The 19,959-nt window shown below is 45.5% G+C and overlaps 1 protein-coding gene across 1 annotated transcript; it reads right to left on the bottom strand.

Annotated features, from left to right (window-relative positions):
* Positions 1 to 8,337: 8,337 nt before the first annotated feature.
* Positions 8,338 to 9,207, bottom strand: LOC131633950 (uncharacterized). Its single transcript, XM_058904627.1, has one exon. The coding sequence runs from the start codon at positions 9,205 to 9,207 to the stop codon at positions 8,338 to 8,340; it is 870 nt and encodes a 289-aa protein (XP_058760610.1).
* Between the last annotated feature and the right edge of the window lie 10,752 nt (positions 9,208 to 19,959).

The following is a 19,959-nucleotide window of genomic DNA, read 5'->3' as shown; positions in this document are numbered from 1 at the left end:
AAGAAATGATCTGCAAGTTGGAACGAAAAATTCGCGTGTGTGCGACACGTGCTGACGTGGCACAGGTAATGATGGCCTAGGGTCTAGGAGGCGGCGCTTGTCAGGGAGCGCGACGTTTCGCCTTCCGAGCCTCTTTCCTATAAAAAGGGGTGAGTCCCTACATTTAGGCGCTTTTCTCTCTCTGTTCACTCGCTCGGCTCCAGGCAGACAATCCTCGGAAGCAGTTGTTCGTCCTATTGTTCATTGTGTTATCCGTCGTTCGCCGAAGAGTTTCTCCTAGCTATCGTCATTATGTCTGCAAGTAAGTTCGCGAACCTCTTCGTTGTTTTATGCTTTTTCCGTAGGGTTTGGGGATCCTGCGATTTCTTGCTTTTCGCGGTCCTCGCCATCTATGTCGGCTGAGTCCTCTGCATAGTCGTTACTTCCTCCTCGGGTTATCCAAGCGATGCCCGGGGGTTAGTTTGTGGGGTAGATGATGTTCGCGGTCAGGTCCTCGTGCCCTTTTTAGATCTGATTTCCGCCGTCATGTCCCCTTTGTTAGGTTTTGTCGTGAGTCCTCGGCTGACGGGTGTCTTTCCTCGATGGGGGTTTAGCCGGGGGACTGCTCCTGCTCTACCCTTTCGCTTGTGTTGCGAGGGAAGGGTGGATTTGATGAACTGTCAAATTCACTTTTCCCTTCTGCGTGCAGGTGAATCTGATTCGAGTGCTAGTTCGGGGTCCAGTTCGGAATCTGACTCGTGGGCTAGTGGGTCGGAAGATACGACGGCAAGTAGCTCCGATGTTGAGATCGTCGAAGTTCAAAATACGCCCCCCGCGGCCGAAGATGACCATGCCGATTCCCCCGGTTCGGACGCCGAGGGAGGGGTTTCCCCAATGCCACTATTCAGTTATGACTGCGAGGTCGAGCTCGACTGGGTAGCCGACGAACCTTTGACGGTCGTTTCCCGATATACCGAGTCTTTAGATGGATCTTTCAAAGAAATCGAGGTCCTGGGAGAGGGTGATGCACCGAATTACCAAATAGGTTGCCCGTCTCCAGACGAGCGCATATGTTCTCGGTTTAGCGGGGACAGTTTTGCTATGTATGAACATGTGTTCAAGGAGCTTGGTTTTCGACTGCCCTTCTCCGGATTCCAGATTTCTCTGATGGCGTTTCTTGCTCTGGCACCGTCCCAATTGCATTTGCTTTTATGCGGGCATTCGAGATCGTCTGTGATTATTTGGGTATTGGTGCTACGACCGCCTTGTTTGGCAGATGTTTCCGTGTCCAAAGACAGACGGCGGACGGGCGATATAGTTGGGTCTCATTCAGAAATGCAGACAGGAAACTCTTCGGGATGTATACCGACTCGGTGAAAGGTTTCAAGGAACGGTACTTCCTCCTCCGTCCGTGCAGCTCGGCAGCTTATTCTGCTGTGTCCGATATGGTGGAAGTGCGCGACGAGGGCGGGAACTTAGAGAGGGATGAGGACGGGCAGGTAGTAAGGGAATTTTGTACGGCGTTCCCGTTCTTTTGGTGGAAAGGCCACTTCTCGTCTCCCCCGAAAAATTATGCTTGGGAAGATGGAGATCTTGACGAACAGGATACAGCATCGTACTCGGCCCTCTGTAAGTACGTGGATAGTTTCACCATGTCTCAGTGGGTGACGAAGAAGGGGGAGCCCGTCTTGGACGAGAATGGTGTGCCGAAGGTGGAGCCACGGGCTATTAACACTAAGGCTCTATTATCTTGTCAGACTCCCGAGGAGACCCGGGCGTTGTTAGGTCGTGTTATTTACTTTGTTTTGTCTTTTCTGTTTTGTGTTTTCGTTAACCTGTTTGTTTCCCTTTTTCAGATGCTATGCCCGAGAAGGACGACAAGCTCTTGAAGATGGTGACTCAGGATGCGAAGAGGATCCGGCAGAAGAAAGCCCGGGGTGTCGAAGATAACTCGGGCTCGGCTGGCTCTCCTCGGGTGAACTTGGATGAGAGGTCCCCTAAGAAGGCTCTCCATGCCGAGACGACCCGCGAGGAGCCGTCGAGTCTGAGACCCGACCGTTCCTTCATGCTGCCTCCCTGCTTCAAGGATGGAGGTTACTTTGAAAAGTTTCCCCTGGTGACCTCTCCGGATGAAGCCCGCCGGGTTGACGAGATGGATTCCCCGGCCCTCCTTAAGCAGCTGGCGAGTGATGGTGCCGCCGTGATGAGGGTTTTGGGAATGGCCCAAGTGCTTGCTAAGGGTGGTTCCGGTTCTGCCGAGGCTCTGAAGAAGGCGGAGGCGACTAGGAAGACTGCCGAGGATAAGGTGAAGACCATGGAGGCCGATCGTGAGAAGCTGAAGAAGAAAATTGATGCGGCTCTGAAGCAGAAGGACGGAGAGATTGCAGCGGAGAAGAAGAAGCTTGCCGACCTTCAGCTTGAATGGGCTCCCTCGGCTGACGAGTTACCGGACGTGGCTGCTCTAAAGTCCAGGGCCGAGCTCGTGGAGAAGATAGACAACCTGAAAATGAGCCTCGCCGATATGGCTGAAGCTGGGTTCGACCGTGCAGTTCGTCAGCTGAAGTTTCTGAACCCTGGCTTGAAGGAGGATAACATTGGGCTTTCCTCGAAGATTGTGGAAGGGGTTTTGGTGCCCGAATCTCCCGACGCCGACGAATAGTCAGTTATCAGTCTGGGTCTGCGTACCTGTCTTGCCATTTTTGTTTGTTGGGCTATGCCCGGATAATTTTTTGGGGCCTGCGTGCCCGACATTTGTTGTAATATCTGGATATCACCGACCAATTTGGTCGGTAGTTAATGCTTTACTTTTTTGCATCTATGTTTTGATCCCTTTGTGCATGTTTTAGAATTTTTTATCGTTGCATGTTCTAAAGTCCGGGTTGTGTCTGTTCCGGGGAGATATTCCAACACTTAGGAATATTTTGCTTATTGGTTATGCTCGGCCGAGGTTAATTTTCCGGGCGTGCGGTGTACGGACCTGGTGCGCAGAGCAGATGTGCGCTTATTAGCGGGCACGAGACCGCGGTCGGGGCCAAGTGCTCGCGGCGTGAACGATCCCATCGTGAGCTGGGGTTCTGCCGTGCAGGTACTGCCACGGAGGGTCTAGGTGTAGAGTCCGTCGTGTAATCGGTTTTGCCCTTTGATAGGGAAATCTGATCGTTGCTGTCGTGGAGCGCTCGCGTTCGTACCGATGACGCGGGTCCGTGCCCGGCTACCGACTGTGCTCGGTGTAAGTATCCGGGGGGCGTTAGGTTGTGTCTAACTGTAATAATGTCTGAGTTTTTCAGCGTTCCAAGGTCGAGCAAGTTTTTCGCCGAGAAGATTCTCGAGGTAATAGGCGCCATTCTCGGTTTTGTCGTAAACTCGGTATGGGCCTTCCCAGTTCGGGGCTAGTTTGCCCTCGCGCGAGTCTTTCATGTTTCTGCGGAGCACTAGGGCGCCGACTTCGAATTCGCGCTTGATAACTTTGGCGTTGTGGCGAAGAGCTATCTGTTGTTTTAATTTTGCTTCTCGGAGGGAAGATCCCGCTCGGATCTCTTCGACCATATCGAGCTCTTCCCTCATAGCCTCGTCGTTGAGCTCCTCTTCGAGAGGTGACTCGGTGCACCGAGAAGGCTCTCGGATTTCCACGGGGATCACGGCTTCGGTGCCATAGGTTAGCCTAAACGGGGTCTCGCCCGTGGTTGAGTGGGGCGTCGTCCGGTACGCCCAGAGTACGCTGTGTAATTCTTCGACCCAACCTTTTTTAGCCTCGCCGAGTCTCTTTTTCAGCCCTCGGAGGATGACCCGGTTGGCTGCTTCGGCCTGCCCGTTCGTTTGGGGATGCTCGACTGATGTGAAATGCTGTTTTGTGCCGAGCTTCGCCACAAACTCTTGGAATTTTCTATCAGTGAATTGGGTGCCATTGTCGGTTATGATGGCCTGCGGTACCCCGAACCGAGCGAGTATGTTTCGTTTATAAAAACGGAGTACGTTTTGAGATGTGATCTTGGCGAGCGCTTCGGCTTCTATCCATTTCGTGAAGTAATCTACAGCGACCACTAGGTATTTATTCTGGTATGAACCGACCGGGAATGGTCCGAGAAGGTCCATTCCCCAGGTGGAGAAGGGCCAAGGCGAGGAGAGAGATTTAAGCTCACTCGGGGGAGCCAAGTGCATGTCGGTGTGACGCTGATATTTGTCGCATTTCTGGACGTGCTCTTTGGCGTCTAGTTGCATGGTCGGCCAGTAATAGCCGGCCCTGGGAGCCTTTCTTGCTAGTGATCGTCCGCCGAGGTGTTGACCGTTGATCCCTTCGTGAAGCTCTTGAAGTATCTCGAGTGCTTGCGAGGCGTCGAAACATTTAAGGAGGGGAATGGAGAAACCTCGTCGGTATAGTTTATTCTCGACGATAGTGTACGAGCAGGCTCGTCTTTTAATCGCTGCGGCTTCCTTTGCGTTGGAGGGGAGTTCGTCCTTCGTGAGGAAGTTATACACCGGGGTCATCCAGCAATGGTCGTCGCCGATAGCGAATATATTTAGAGTTTGTACGCTTTTATCTATGCTCGGTCTTGGCAAGATTTCTTGGATGACCGATTTGTTTCCACCTTTCTTCCTCGTGCTCGCGAGTTTGGATAGCACGTCGGCCCGTGAGTTGTGTTCCCGGGGGATATGTTCGACGTCTGCCTTTGAGAATCTTTTCATTTTTTCTTTGACGAGCGTGAGGTACTCGGCTAGCACGTTGTTTTTGGTTTGGTAATCGCCGCTGATTTGGGACGCGACGAGCTGGGAATCGGTGTAGATCGTGACTTCCCGAGCGCCCACATCTTCGGCGAGACGCAGGCCGGCTAGGAGAGCCTCGTATTCGGCCTGGTTGTTCGATGTGGTAAAAGACAGAACCAACGATACCTCGATGAGGAGCCCCTCATCGTTTTCCAGGATAATGCCGGCTCCGCTCCCCGAGCTGCTCGAAGCGCCATCTACGTAGATGGTCCATTTATTTTCGGTGGGAGCCGGGCAGTTGGAAATTGAAGTCATCTCGGTTACGAAATCGGCCAGTGCCTGAGCTTTCAGTGCCTTCCTACCCTCGTATTGTATGTCGAACTCGGATAGTTCGAGGGACCATCTTAGCATTCTCCCGGCCATGTCTGGCCGGCTGAGAAGTTGTTTGATGGGTTGGTCTGTTCGGACGACGACGGTGTGGGCGAGGAAGTAGTACCTCAGCCTCCTGGTGGCCGTAATTAGGGCCAACGCGACTTTCTCTATCTGTTGGTATCGCACCTCGGGTCCTTGTAGAGCTTTGCTGGTGAAGTATATGGGCTTCTGCCCGTCTTCAGTTTCTCGGATCAAAGCCGCGCTGACTGCCTTGTTTGAGACGGCCAGGTAGAGATACAGAATCTCGTTGTTGCCAGGTCGGGATAGGACGGACGGTTTTGAGAGTACTTGCTTAAGGTGGGATAGTGCTTGCTCGCACTCCTCGGACCATTCGAAGGTCGCTTCTTTTCGTAGTAACTTAAAGAATGGGATGGCGTGCTGGGCGGATTTCGCGACGAAGCGAGATAGCGCCGTGAGCATTCCGTTTAGTACTTGGATGGATTTTTTATTGTTAGGGGTGGGAAGTTCCGAGAATGCTCGGCATTTATCCGGATTGGCTTCTATCCCTCGTTCGGTTAAGTAGAAGCCGAGGAATTTGCCTGCCCGGACTCCGAAGGTGCATTTCTCTGGGTTAAAGCGCATCTTGCAGGATCTGGCCTGCTCGAATACCCGTCCGAGATGTGCGGTGTGATCGGAGTCTTCTCGAGATTTGACGATCATGTCGTCCATATATACCTCGAGGGTGTCGCCGATCTCTTCTCGAAACACCTTGTTCATCATCCGCTGGTATGTGGCCCCGACATTTTATAGTCCGAAGGGCATTACGTTGTAGTAATAGTTGCCCGACTCGGTCATGAATGCCTTGCACTGCTTGTCGCACCTCGCCATGGGAATTTGGTTGTAACCTGAATAAGCATCCATAAACGATAATAATTTATAGCCGGCCGAGTTGTCGACCAGCCTATCAATGTTAGGTAATGGATAAGCATCTTTGGGACATTCCCGGTTAACATCGGTATAATCAACACACATTCTCCATTTTCCATTAGATTTTTTGACTAGTACAACATTTGAGAGCCAAGTTGAATACTTGGCCTCGGAAATAAAATTTGCCTCTAAGAGGTCTTTTACAGCTTTCCCGGCAGCCTCCACTTTCTTGGGAGACTGCCGACGCCTACGTTGAACTACTGCCTTCGCAGCTGGATTGATGGAGAGGTGGTGGCAGGCTACCTCAGGGTCGAGTCCAGGCATTTCCGTTGCGCTCCAGGCAAATAAGTCGGTGTTGGCTTGGAGACATGCTACGAGCTGCTTCCTCGGTAGATCTGGGATGCCCTTGCCGATCTTCACCGCTTTGTCGGGGTTGTCTCCCAGCGGTACAAGTTCGAAGTCCCCGTCTGGGATAGGCCGGACGGAGTGAGTTATCTTTGGTCTCGTCTCTTCGCCATTCTTCAACTCTTTGTTTGTGAACCGAGCATCTAGGTCGACTGAGCTGACATTTGGTTGATGCTGATCCTCTTGAGGATGTTCGTCTTCGACCCTCGGCTTCTTGTTGGAGTTGGATGGAGGGGCGATTAGTTGCAACCCTTTTACGGATGCATCGAAGATCCTTCTGGCGGCTTCAATGTCCGCATTGATAGTGGCTACTCGTCCCCGTTTTGTGTAGAATTTCATCTTCAAGTGCACGGTTGAGGGGACGACAGTGAGTTCGGCCAGAGTAGGGCGTCCGATGATGCAGTTGTAGAGGGTCTTGCAGTCGATTACCAAGAATCTCGTCTTAACCTGCCTGGAGGCTTCCTCTTCTCCGAAGGTGACGATCAGTTCGACATAACCCCAAGGTTTGGTGGTAGCCCCGTTGAAGCCTTGGAGGTCAGAGCCCACATAAGGAGTGAGGTGCGAGTCGTCCAGCTGGAGTGTTCGGAAGAGGTAAGAATACATGATGTCGACCGAGCTGCCTTCGTCGACTAGGACTCGTCGGACGTCAAAATTTGCCATTCTAGCTCGGATGAGCAAGGGAATGGTGGCGTTCGGAGCTCCGCCATGCAGCTCTTCCAAGTAGAAAGTGATTGGATCTGATTTTCCTCTGAACTTCCGCAGGGTAGGGGCGAGATCCGAGTTGGCGCTGATCAACTCATTGAATTTTCTTTTTACTGAGCTGATGGTGAGAGAGCCGGGGTCACCGCCGTTGGATATGACCATTGCGGTTGGGAAATATTCCCATGTACTGAAGGCAGTCGTCACGCCGATCGAAGGAATGAAGTCTTCTGGTCGAGTTATGGACAGCGCGACTTGAAGCGGTCTGCTGTCTGGTGAGTTGCCCTCGTCAGAGTTTCGAGGGGCTTCTCTTCGGGGAGGTTCTCCCTTCTTTGTGTACTTCGACAGGCGGCCTTCTTTGATCAGGGTCTCGATGGCATCTTTGAGATGTATGCATTCGCCGGTTAGATGCCCGTGACTCTTGTGGTACTTGCAGTACTTGGATTTATCGGTCCCCGGTCTTGTGGGATTTGACTTCGGGGGTCTGATGCTGGAGTTCTTGAACTCGGTGTTTTGGCATTCGGCCAGGATTTTTTCGCGCGAGACGTTCAGGGCAGTGTAGTCGTTGAACTGACCTGCCGTTCCTCAGTGCTCTTTGGCGTCGCGGGACCTATCATCTTTCCTCTTATCATGTCCTTGACGCAAACCCGAGTCGTCGAGGTTTGATCTGCGAGCAACATCATTGCCCCTCGAAGCTTTGATCGCAGCTGCTTTGCCTTCCTCGAAAGCGATGAAGGCTTGGGCTTTGCGGAGGAGGGCGTTCATAGTGTGCACCTTCTCAATTTTTATGGCCTTCTTGAAGTCGCTTCTGGGGAGAAGTCCTCGTTCTAGGAGGTATCTTTTTATGTGGTCGGCCGTCTGTACTTGGACGGCTTCTTTGTTGAACCTGTCGAGGTAATCTCGAAGAGGTTCATTGGCTCCTTGGATCACGGCCTCGAGATTCGTTTCAGACTTTGGTTGCCGACGGGAGGCTGTGAAGTGGCTCAAAAAAAGTTCTTTGAGCTCGGTCCAGGAGTGGATGGAGTTGGGGCGAAGGTTCCTGTACCAGGTCATCGCTCCTTTCCTGAGGGTGGTCGGAAAGATGCGGCATTTGATGGATCTCCGAACAACGTAATAATCCATGACGGCTTCGATGCTCCGAATATGGTCGTCAGGGTCAGTTGTTCCGTCGTACTGGTCCAAAACTGGTGGTTTCTCCATCCCCCGTGGGAGACGGGCTCTCCGGATGCTTTCGGACAAAGGGCTGCGGAAGTCCTATTCGTCACTTGGTCCCGGGGAGGTTGAGTGTCTGCCTCGCCGGGGCTTTCCTTGCATTTTGTCTGGACTTGCGCGGTTATCCCGGGGAGGGGAACGTTCGCGGGGCTTCAGTACAGCTTTTGAAGGGCCTCGGTGATCCCGTTCAAGGGAGAGGCTTCTTGTTTCAGCGACTTCAGGTCTCCGATTTTTTCTGCTCTTTCGTGGTGGAGAGCGGGAATATGATCTCCGGCGATGGTATCTTCTAGGTGGAGAGCGTGAGGAAGATGGGGAACGCCGACGATGTCTCCTCGGAGGTGAGCGCGAGGAGGAATAGGAACGCGACCGATAGCGCCTCCGCGGAGGGGAGCGGTATCGTCGCTTCCTTTCAAGCTCGTGGATGCGGTCGTCTTGGAGATGGAGGAGGGTGTTCGTCTTCTGCAGTTCCTTGAGCAAGAGGGCGGTGGTGGGATCAGCACCCTCGGGGATGTTGATCTGCTCTTCCTCTTCTTCGTGACGGACTCTTCGCCTGTCGGAAGTGTGGGTGAACGAGGAGGCAACATGCCCGTCTCTGGCGTCAGTCTCATTCCCGTTCTGGGGCTGTTCTGGTCCATTATGGGGTCGAGCCTGCTCGTCCTCCCCGTTCTGAACGTGTCCCTCGGGAGGAACTTGTTCAACGTTCTGAACATGTTGGAGGCCCTGTAGCTGCTGGATGTTCTGTATCTGCTGCTCCCTGGATTGTGAGGTTTCATGCCTCGGCCTTCTCTGCCCGGCAGGGGTGTGCTGCTGTCCTTCCCGCCGACGACGATTCGTCCCCTCGCGGGTGGACTCCTCGATCAGCTGTTGCAGGAGGAAGGGGTCAGGATTTGAGACGTTGTTGTTGTCAGCCATGACGATCGTGAATGGATTAGCTTTGATCTTAGTTTGTTAAAGAAGGGGAAGCAAGTTCCCACAGACGGCGCCACTGATCGTACCTGATCAGAAGAATCGTCGCTGGCTACTCGGACTGGATCTTCTAGGAATGAGGAGGGGGTGTACCTGCAAGGTACTCCGATGCCAAAGTGAGTAGACGAGCAAAGGAGTGCAAATACGAGCTAAAGGTTAGAAAAAAGTGAATACTTGACCCTCTAGTGAAGAGGGTATTTATAGCCCCCAGCGCTGGGCCATGATCTCGCTACTGGGTTGGATTTCCAAGCCCAACTAGGAGACTGCCAGGTTTCCTGAGCGGAAATATCGGAGGTGCGTGAATGCCCTCTGTCCTGGTTAACCGCTCCGAGGTTTAAGGGAGACGCGGTCTTTTAGGGGCCACGTTGGCTCCGTATTATTCGGAGGGTCGAATAGGAAGGAGCCCTGCGAGGAGCAGGGTCCTCGGCAACGAGGGTGCTCGCGGGGAGTGCTCGTGCCAGGCGTTGACTGGCTCGTGGGGAGCAGTCCTGCCGGGCGCCATAAGGTCCGTGGATACGGTCTTGCCGAGCATGTCTAAGGTGGGCGCCCCAGACACAGAGGTGGGCCACGGAAGGACTTGGGCCTCTGAGGTTTAATGGGCCGAAACTATGTTGGACCTAACCTTGGCCCAGTCCAGAACAGGAACGTTAGAAGCTATTAAAGGCAAAGTCAGTTAAAGCAGGAAAAGCAAGGCTCGAGGTAGTTGACAAAAGAGTGAAACATTAAATGCAATGCTGTACGGATCACGCAACGCATTAAGTGCTCCCAATGGTCATCTTCTCAAAACGCTTATAAATAGAAGTTCTGATGAGAAACTGAAAACAACTCTCCTACGCAAAAATACAGAAATGCTGTCAAATTGAAAAGCTCTCAAACTTCATCTTCAACCTCACATTACTTTTGTAATATCTTAGTGAGATTAAGCTTAGAACATAAGAGAAATATCACAGTTGTAATTATAGCTTATTAAGAAGCATTGTAATACTCTTGTAAGAATTTGTTTACATTCATTTGTAAAGGAACTAGAGAAGATCAAGTTGTGATCGGATTCTCTAGAAGTCTTAGAAGGTATCTAAGCATTGATTTCCTAGAGTGATCAAGTTGTGATCAGAATACTCTAGAAGACTTAGAAGGTATATAAGTGGAAAACAATTGTAATCAAGGTTGATTAGTGGATTAAATCCTCAGGTGAGGTAAATCACTCTAAGGGGGTGGACTGGAGTAGTTTCGTTAACAACGAACCAGGATAAAAATCATTGTGCAATTGTTTTTATCTTAAGAGTTTTTAAAGTAACACTTATTCAAACCCCCACCCCCTTTCTAAGTGTTTTTCTATCCTTCATAAAGCTCTCTCGAATGTAAGCATAAACTCCTTGAGGGAACTATGATACTCTTTTACTATCCAATTCAGTGCTCAAAAGCATAAACCTATTAGCAAAGTCATACTCAGTGGGATTCGTTAAAAGAAGAAGGAGACTATAAGGGATTACATCTATCTATTCACCAAAGTATCAGTGAAAGTGAGGGGAACGAATGACAAACTAAAGTGTTGGATATTTAAAAAGGGAATGAGACCATATTGTATGTTCAATGAGAACCCTACATCAATTATGAGTAAGAACTCATGGCTAAAGAGGTATAAAAAGAATGAGGATGAGGATACTAAGGAAATAGTCGACGATATAAGAAAGACAATAATCTTCGTTGAGACGATGGGGACAAGGGACCTCGAGCCAGGTTCTCATCCTATTCTTCCATGAACATTTCACGGGAGACAATTCTAAAAGATTGCGTAGATACCTACTTCAAGGACCATGATATTACAAACCCTTATCTAGTTAATAGATCTACCCAAACTGACAAGACATTATATTGTTGCTTCCATAACACCAGGACCACAACACCAATGAATGTGTATATTTGAAGGATGTGATAAAAGAGTTCATAAAAAAGGGGACTCGCCCGATACACCCTGGAGGGAGGTCGAAAAGAAGACTGATAAAGAAAAAAAGAAATCAAGAAGTGACCCCCTCGCAGAGAAAAAGGATTTCCCAAGAAAAATAGGAGAGAAAAAGATGAAGGCCCAAAAGGGAAGTGTCAGTACATCACATCCATTATTGAAGGTCTTCCGAGATAAAAAAACTTGTCCAATGGCATAATTAAAATAAGGATGATCGAGATAACATAGGTAACTAGAGAAGGAGAGGAAAAATTTGAGGGCAAGCGGGAGATACCAATCCTTGGGTTCCATGAAAACGAAAAGGTGGGCAAAATCCCGAATGAAATCTTCCCCTAGTAATAACAATAACTATGGCCAACTTTGATGTGTATAGAATCCTCATAGATGGGGGGGAAGCACGTGTGACATCATGTATGTGAGGATTTTCAAGAAGCTTGGACTAAATTTTTTTACCATTCAAAAGATTCGACTTACCCGCCTTTAACGACAGTGTAACACACTCTTGGAGAAACATCAAACTGATGGCCACACTTGGGGAAGGAAGAGACACCAAGAAAATTGATTTGTAGTTCTTGGTAGTCCCCTATATTAGAATTTTCAATTGCATCTTAGGAAGACCCTTCGCAACAACATTCGTCATGGAGGCCTCTCATGTCCACGTATAGATGAAGCATCATAACGTCCATAATAATCTGGTAACAATGTATATTGATCTGGGCAGTAGAATACACAAAATCTTGCAATGCGACAGAGGCGGGAAGTGCGAAGAAAACACAATGAAGATTAATACGACCTCCCTCACTAAAAAATTGGGGAAAAGGATGACCAACCACAAAAGGAAAGGGCCGGTGTTCCCATCTGGTATGGCATGAATTGCTATAAAATGACAATTATAAGAGACATTGACAAAGAAAGGTTAGAATAACTATAATACACCACACCGAGATATCCAAGTATCAATAAGTAGTGGCATATTTGTTGTTCAAGTATCTTTATTCAATATATGAAATTTTGCCTTGCATTATTATGTAATATATTCCACGTGGAAATAAATAAATCTTTCATAAAATCCTCTTATTCATCACCACACAACAAAGGACATGCACGACTAAGGGGTGTTGTTATAACCACCAAAATTGTACAACTAAATGAATTAAAACTCAGTAGTAAAGTCACAAAGATAAAGACGGCAAATAACAAAATAAAGTGGTGATCTCGGTTCACCCCCTCTTGATAGTTAGCAACTCTAGAGCGCATAAGTGAGCCCTAGATACATCCGTCTCTAATCAAGTTCAAACTTGAGGGCAAATAAGGAAAACCGACCCTTGGCTGAGCATGATCCCAAGAAACATTCAATAAAACTTTCGAGCATGATCTTAGATGCCAACTAGTTTCCAAAGAAAGAACTCAGGACTTAAGTCAACAAACATAACATGTAAGAATAACTATAAGTAAATAAAGAAAAAACAATGCAGTAAAAGCAATAATAATGAATATTAATTCATTCAGTATTATGTGTTACATAAGACAATAGCACCCTGAAAAAAATCTACGAGTCAGGCTTTATATTAAACGAACTCTCATCCACCATCTCTTGCTTAAGGAGAATTTTTCCCCTTGATATTTTCATCTCGGGATGGAAAACTTCCACCTGCTTTAGTGCATTCTCGAAAGATACCTCCATAATGGAATAACTATCTTCCACCAACTTGACATACTCCTTGAACAAATTCAAGTTTTCAAGAAGCATTTCCTAGAGGTCATCATGGGCTTTCTTTCAACTCCCAAACTTTGTTCAAAGACGTTTCCAACTCCTTTATCATTTTATGGGAGGAATACAACACTTGAGTTGCCTCAGCTAAAATAATCTCAGTTTTGGGTAATACCGTCCGAGCAAACGATAAGGTGTCGTCCTTCTCCTTTATCTCTAGAGCCAACGACCACACCTTTTCGACCAGTAGACGAGGGTACCCGAAATATCATATTTCATTCCCCATCTTCGTTAGCAGATTAGTCATCTTTCCGAGCTACTCCAAGAACCGATTTTGCAACATAGTAAGAGTATTAACACTCTCAATAAGTACCTTTTTTATTTCAAAGAAGATATATCTCTTTCAAGCATCACTAAACACTAGAACAACTGATGCTCGAAGCATTTTATACAACATTTTTGCCAACTTTTCTTTCTGGACAACCTCCATCTTATTCAAAAAATAAGTATAATCTTCTTTAGAAACAAAAGATTACATCTCCCTAGGCATTTGAGGACCAATAGATAAGGGTACTCTAAAGACCATATTTCATTCCCCATCTCCACTAGCAGACTAGTCATCTTCGTGAGCTCCTCCAAGAATTGATTTCGCTTGATAGTAAAAGTATTAATACGCTCAATAAGCACCTCTATCTCATTTTGAAGACGGTCAGACAAGAAGACATCCCCCTTCCAACAATACTAAATGATAGGACAACTGACACTCGACGCATTTGATACAACATTTCTGCTAGCTCTTCTTGATAGACAGCTTGTGCATTATTCGATACAAAGCAAGTATACGAGAAATGAAACTGTGAGATATTGGATCGAACTCTAGTATTGTCGAAGGGTAGCTTCTTGGTTCGACAGTTCGACAGAGTTAAGCATGAAGTCGAAGGATTGTTCACATGCTGGTGTCGAAGTGTGCATGTTGTAGTCGAAGATGGGTCTAGCATGCAGATGTCGAAGATGCTAGGGTTGTTAGCATGTTAAATTAGGTTTTAGTGCTTAAACCCTAATTTGTTAAGTTAGCTTGTTTATTAAGTTGGCTTGTGTAATGGGCCTTGCTGAAAAAGCCCATTAGTTAGTATGTTAGGTTTTATTATAAATAGCATACTAGTCTCTCATCATTGCTAAGCTGCAAATCCTAATTTAGGGTAAGAGAGGTTATTTGTTATTCTTGTAAACTTGTAATCTTGTTTTAAGAGAAAGTAAAAGAATAGCAGTTATAACCAATTCTTGTGTTCTTATTCTCTTCCCTAATTCCCTATTATACTTTGTTATTGGTATCGTTTTTCACAACAAATTGGTGCGGTGAGCGTGGAGAAGATGCCTTCAACAAAGTATGAGATTGAAAAGTTCACCGGAGTGAATGATTTCGGTCTGTGGCGCTTGAAGATGAAAGCCCTACTGGTTCAGCAGGGTTGTTTGGAAGCGTTGAAGGGAGAGGCAGCCATGAATGCAGAATTGACGGCAGCGGAGAAGACGAATATGATCGAGAAAGCACACAGCGCAATTCTGTTGAGCCTTGGTGATAAGGTTCTCCGGCAGGTATCAAAGGAGACGACGGCATCAGGGTTATGGGTGAAACTTGAAAGTTTGTATATGACCAAATCGCTGGTAAATCGACTCTACCTGAAGCAAGCTTTGTATTCATTCAAGATGATTGAAGACAAAGTATTGGCTGAGCAGTTGGATATGTTCAACAAACTGATTCTTGATCTTGAAAATATTGATGTGAAGATCGATGATGAAGATCAAGCGCTGTTACTATTGTGTTCTTTGCCTCGATCAAATGCTCACTTCAAAGAAACTCTCTTGTATGGAAGGGAGTCTCTGACGTTTGAAGAAGTTCAATCATCCTTGTACTCTAAGGACTTGAATGAACGAAAGGAGCATAAACCTTCGACTGTTGGTGAAGGTTTGGCCGTTAAAGGAAAACTCTTACGAAAGGATGGTAAGTTCGACAAGAAGAAAGGCAAAAGCCAGTCGAAGACTTACAGTGGCGAAGCATCTGGCATTCGATGCTACCATTGTAAGAAGGAGGGTCACACAAGAAAGGTGTGCCCGGAACGCTTGAAATATCATGGAGGTAAGGATAATGGCAACGCTGCCATTGTTCAAGATGATTTCGAATCATCTGATGTTCTTGTGGTTTCAAGCAGTGACTCTAAGAAGGAGTGGATTATGGATTCAGGTTGCACTTGGCACATGACTCCAAACAAAGACTTGTTCGAGGAATTATGTGATCAAGATGGTGGATCAGTATTGCTGGGAAACAAGAAGGCTTGCAAGATTGCAGGTGTTGGATCTGTGAGATTCAAGCTCCATGATGAGTCAATAAGGTTGTTGACTGAAGTCAGGTATGTTCCTGATTTGAAGAGAAATCTGCTTTCTCTTGGTGAATTCGACAAGAAAGGATATGTTTTCCAAGGAGAGAAAAGTATCCTAAGAGTCATGAAGGGTTCGAAGGAAGTCTTGAGAGGCGTGAAGAAACAAGGCTTGTATACCCTTGAGGCTGAAGTTGTAAGTGGTTCGACAAATGTTGCATCCACGAAACCGTTGTCGAAAACAGAAATCTGGCACATGAGATTGGGCCATGTCAGTGAAAGGGGTCTGGTCGAATTAGGGAAACAAAATCTGCTTGGTGGAGACAAAGTCGAAAAGCTGAAGTTTTGTGAACCCTGTGTACTTGGAAAATCTTGCAGAGTGAAGTTCAACAAAGGCAAACAAAGAACACATGGATCCCTTGATTACATCCATACTGATCTTTGGGGGCCTGCAAGGTGTCCATCACATTCAGGAGCAAGGTATTTTCTATCCATAGTAGATGATTATTCCGGAAAATTATGGGTATTCATCCAGAAGACTAAGGATGAAACTTTTGAGAATTTCAAAAGTTGGAAGACTCTGGTTGAAAATCAGACTGGCAGAAAGGTCAAGAGGTTGAGAACCGACAATGGCCTTGAATTTTGCAATGAGGCATTTGACAGTTTTTGTGCTGCCTCTGGTATTGCAAGGCATAGAACTACTGCAGGTACTCCACAACAAAATGGTTTGGCTGAAAGGTTTAATCGAACTATTTTGGAGAGAGTCAGATGCATGTTGACTAGTGCGGGGTTAACAAAGGTGTTCTGGGCTGAGGCTGTTTCGACAGCAACATATCTGATAAACAGATGTCCTTCGACAGCGTTAGATATGAAGACACCTGAAGAAGTTTGGTCGGGACATCCACCAGATCTCGACAAACTGAGAGTATTTGGCTGCGTAGCCTATGCTCACATTAGGCAAGACAAGGTCGAACCTAGAGCTCTGAAATGCATGTTCATGGGATACCCTGAAGGAGTCAAAGCTTATAGGCTATGGTGCCTAGAGCCAGGTCACAGGAGGTGTACCACCAGTCGAGATGTAGTTTTCAATGAAGCTGAAATGGCTTTTAAGAAAACTAATGATGTTGGTCGAAGTACAGAAACATCTGACGAAGAGCTGGAACAGGTAGAGATTCCTGTTGAGGTGGAGCATGTTGATGCTGAATTGCATATCCCAGATGAAGTCGAAGAAGAAGCAAAAGATGCTGAAGTTGAGGAAACTGACGATGACTACCTATTGTCGAGAGATAGGTCGAGAAGAGTCATCAAGCCACCTCAAAGACTTGGATATGCAGATCTTATAGCTTATGCCTTAATCTCTGCAAGTGAGGTTCTAGACGAAGAACCTAGAGACTATAAGGAAGTTATGAGGAGTCGAAATAAGACTGAATGGCTGAAGGCCATGGATGATGAGATGAAATCTCTTCATGATAATCATACTTGGGAACTGATCAAGAAACCTGATGGGGCAAGGTTAGTTAGCTGTAAATGGATTTTCAAAGTTAAGGAAGGAATTGAAGGAGTGACGTCGAAAAGATACAAGGCAAGGTTAGTTGCAAGGGGCTTCACTCAGAAAGAAGGTGTCGACTTCAATGATGTGTTTTCTCCTGTTGTGAAGCATAGGTCCATTCGAATGTTGCTTGCCATGGTGGCACAGTTCGATCTTGAACTGGAACAGATGGATGTGAAGACTGCGTTCTTGTATGGTGATCTAGATGAAACGATCCTGATGAGGCAACCTGAAGGGTATGTCGAAAAGGGGAAGGAAGATTATGTGTGCAAGTTAAAGAGATCTTTGTATGGGCTGAAACAATCTCCTCGACAGTGGAATAAGAGATTCGACAAGTTCATGGCACGCATAAGTTTCATTAGAAGTCAGTTCGACCACTGCGTTTACTTCAGATTTCGACCTGGTAATTCATTTGTTATTTTGTTGCTTTATGTGGATGATATTCTCATAGCAAGCAACAGTGTTGAAGATGTGATGAGGGTGAAGGCTGAACTCAATAAGGAGTTCGATATGAAGGATCTGGGAGCTGCTTCCAGGATTCTTGGAATTGACATTCGGAGAAATAGAAAGAAGTCGAAGATATGCTTATCTCAAGAGGCATATCTACGGAAGATTCTTGAAAAGTTTGGTATGTCGAATTCGAAGCCAGTTGTGACTCCAACAAACCCTCAATTCAAGCTGAGTATTGATCAGTGTCCCAGTACTGATGTCGAAAGAGTCTATATGAATAGCATCCCATATGCTAATATAGTCGGCTCTTTGATGTATGTTATGGTCTGTACTAGACCCGACATAGCATACGCAGTAAGTCTTGTAAGCAGGTACATGGCGAATCCTGGAAAGGCTCACTGGCAAGCATTGAAGTGGATTTTAAGGTACATAAATGGGTCTCTGAATAGAGTCCTAATTTATGGTGGAGCCTTGGGTGAAGATAGTAAAGCAGTAATAGAAGGATATGTCGACTCTGATTATGCAGGTTGTATGGATTCCAGAAAATCTATTTCTGGATATGTTTTCACTATGTTTGGCACTGCAATTAGTTGGAAAGCAACACTTCAAAAGGTTGTTGCTCTATCAACCACTGAAGCGGAGTATATTGCCCTAACTGAAGCTGTGAAAGAAGCATTGTGGCTTGAAGGTTTTGCGAAGGAGCTGAAACTTCAAGGTCGAGGTATCACTGTTAAATGTGATAGTCAAAGTGCAATACACCTGTCAAAGAATTCAGCCCATCATGAGCGAACTAAGCACATTGATGTGAGGCTGCATTTCGTCAGAGGAGTAATCGAGCGTGGAGAAGTCCAAGTGCTGAAGGTTTCGACTGAAGACAATGCTGCTGATATGATCACCAAGACATTGCCGAGTTGCAAGTTTTTCCACTGTATGCAGCTGATAAAGCTGCATGAAGAAAGCTAGTTTGTTCCTTGACGTTGTAGAGTTAGGTCCAAGGTGGAGATTTGTGAGATATTGGATCGAACTCTAGTATTGTCGAAGGGTAGCTTCTTGGTTCGACAGTTCGACAGAGTTAAGCATGAAGTCGAAGGATTGTTCACATGCTGGTGTCGAAGTGTGCATGCTGTAGTCGAAGATGGGTCTAGCATGCAGATGTCGAAGATGCTAGGGTTGTTAGCATGTTAAATTAGGTTTTAGTGCTTAAACCCTAATTTGTTAAGTTAGCTTGTTTATTAAGTTGGCTTGTGTAATGGGCCTTGCTGAAAAAGCCCATTAGTTAGTATGTTAGGTTTTATTATAAATAGCATACTAGTCTCTCATCATTGCTAAGCTGCAAATCCTAATTTAGGGTGAGAGAGGTTATTTGTTATTCTTGTAAACTTGTAATCTTGTTTTAAGAGAAAGTAAAAGAATAGCAGTTATAACCAATTCTTGTGTTCTTATTCTCTTCCCTAATTCCCTATTATACTTTGTTATTGGTATCGTTTTTCACAACAGAAACATATTTATTTGATTATCAATTTTTGATGTTTGTTTAAGATGAATGAAACATATTTATTTGATTATCAATTTTTTACAAAATAGTATACGAGGAAACATGTCTCATATCATTAATTATTAAATTAATTCTTCAATACAAAGCATAAAGGCTAATGAAGTAAACTTTTACACTTGAAATAAAAGAGTGGAAACTAAATACTTGTATATACGTGAATTAACACCAATTATATGGTTAATTTTGCAATTTATTTGGAAAGTAAGACTTTCACAATCTTCTACACAAATGGGGACATTTCTTTTCTTGATTATAAGTAGAAAAAAAAGTATAAACAAACAAACAAAACTATGTACTTCTCCTTTCTATTTCATAAAACATCATTTTCTTCTTCAACTTCTGACCCAAAAATTTCTATGTGAAGCAAATCGATACACTGATCTTTTTAGCAAATTATTAGGACCACTTTTCTTTCTTTGAAAACCACACTTTTTGTTGCTACTTGTCCTTTACTTGCATATTTTGTTATATATGATGTAAAGGCTCTCAGTTTACTTTGTTTGATTCGAAAATTTAATTAATTTTCCATAAATAAATAAAAAAACAGAAAAGAAACAAACATGTCAATATGTGCATTCTAGTTTCTATTCTGTTAAGAAGAAGATCCTGCACTGATAAAGTTATAGCATTAGCAAGTGCCATTTGTCAACTGAATGAAGAAAAAAAAGTGAAATATGTGTCAATCATTAAAAAGATTGTTTTGTTATAAAACAATATTTTGCATGCATTTTATGTAAAATAAAGTAAAGATTAATAGTAATATAAATAAAGCTATGTAGAATTTTGGAAGCCAAAAAGAAAAACATGTAGAATTTATTCTTTCGCATGATAGAAATATACGTGTATTTCAGTTATTAAATGTGACATTCTTTTCAACTATAAATTATAAAATGAGACAATTGCTATATGACCTAAAGAGAAATATGCTCTTTTAGGTAAATTGCAACCATCTAAGGTTACATCCAAATAAATTATAGAATTTGTGCAATGGTACAAGTAAAGTATTTTTGTTTTAACAAACTAGCTATGGACATAAAATTCTAAGTGTGGTTTGTCTCCTTCTATGCTAGCATATGCTATTGTCGTAGCTAGCTTGCCATA

The sequence above is a fragment of the Vicia villosa genome, unplaced genomic scaffold (assembly GCF_029867415.1).
Source record: "Vicia villosa cultivar HV-30 ecotype Madison, WI unplaced genomic scaffold, Vvil1.0 ctg.001193F_1_1, whole genome shotgun sequence".
In the NCBI taxonomy this organism is placed as follows: Eukaryota; Viridiplantae; Streptophyta; class Magnoliopsida; order Fabales; family Fabaceae; genus Vicia; species Vicia villosa.
This window is presented reverse-complemented; position numbering and strand designations above follow the sequence as displayed.

What these genes read in the sequence shown, in the direction of transcription:
- LOC131633950 (XM_058904627.1), bottom strand. Translation starts at nt 9,207, where the DNA reads ATGGCTGACAACAACAACGTCTCAAATCCTGACCCCTTCCTCCTGCAA.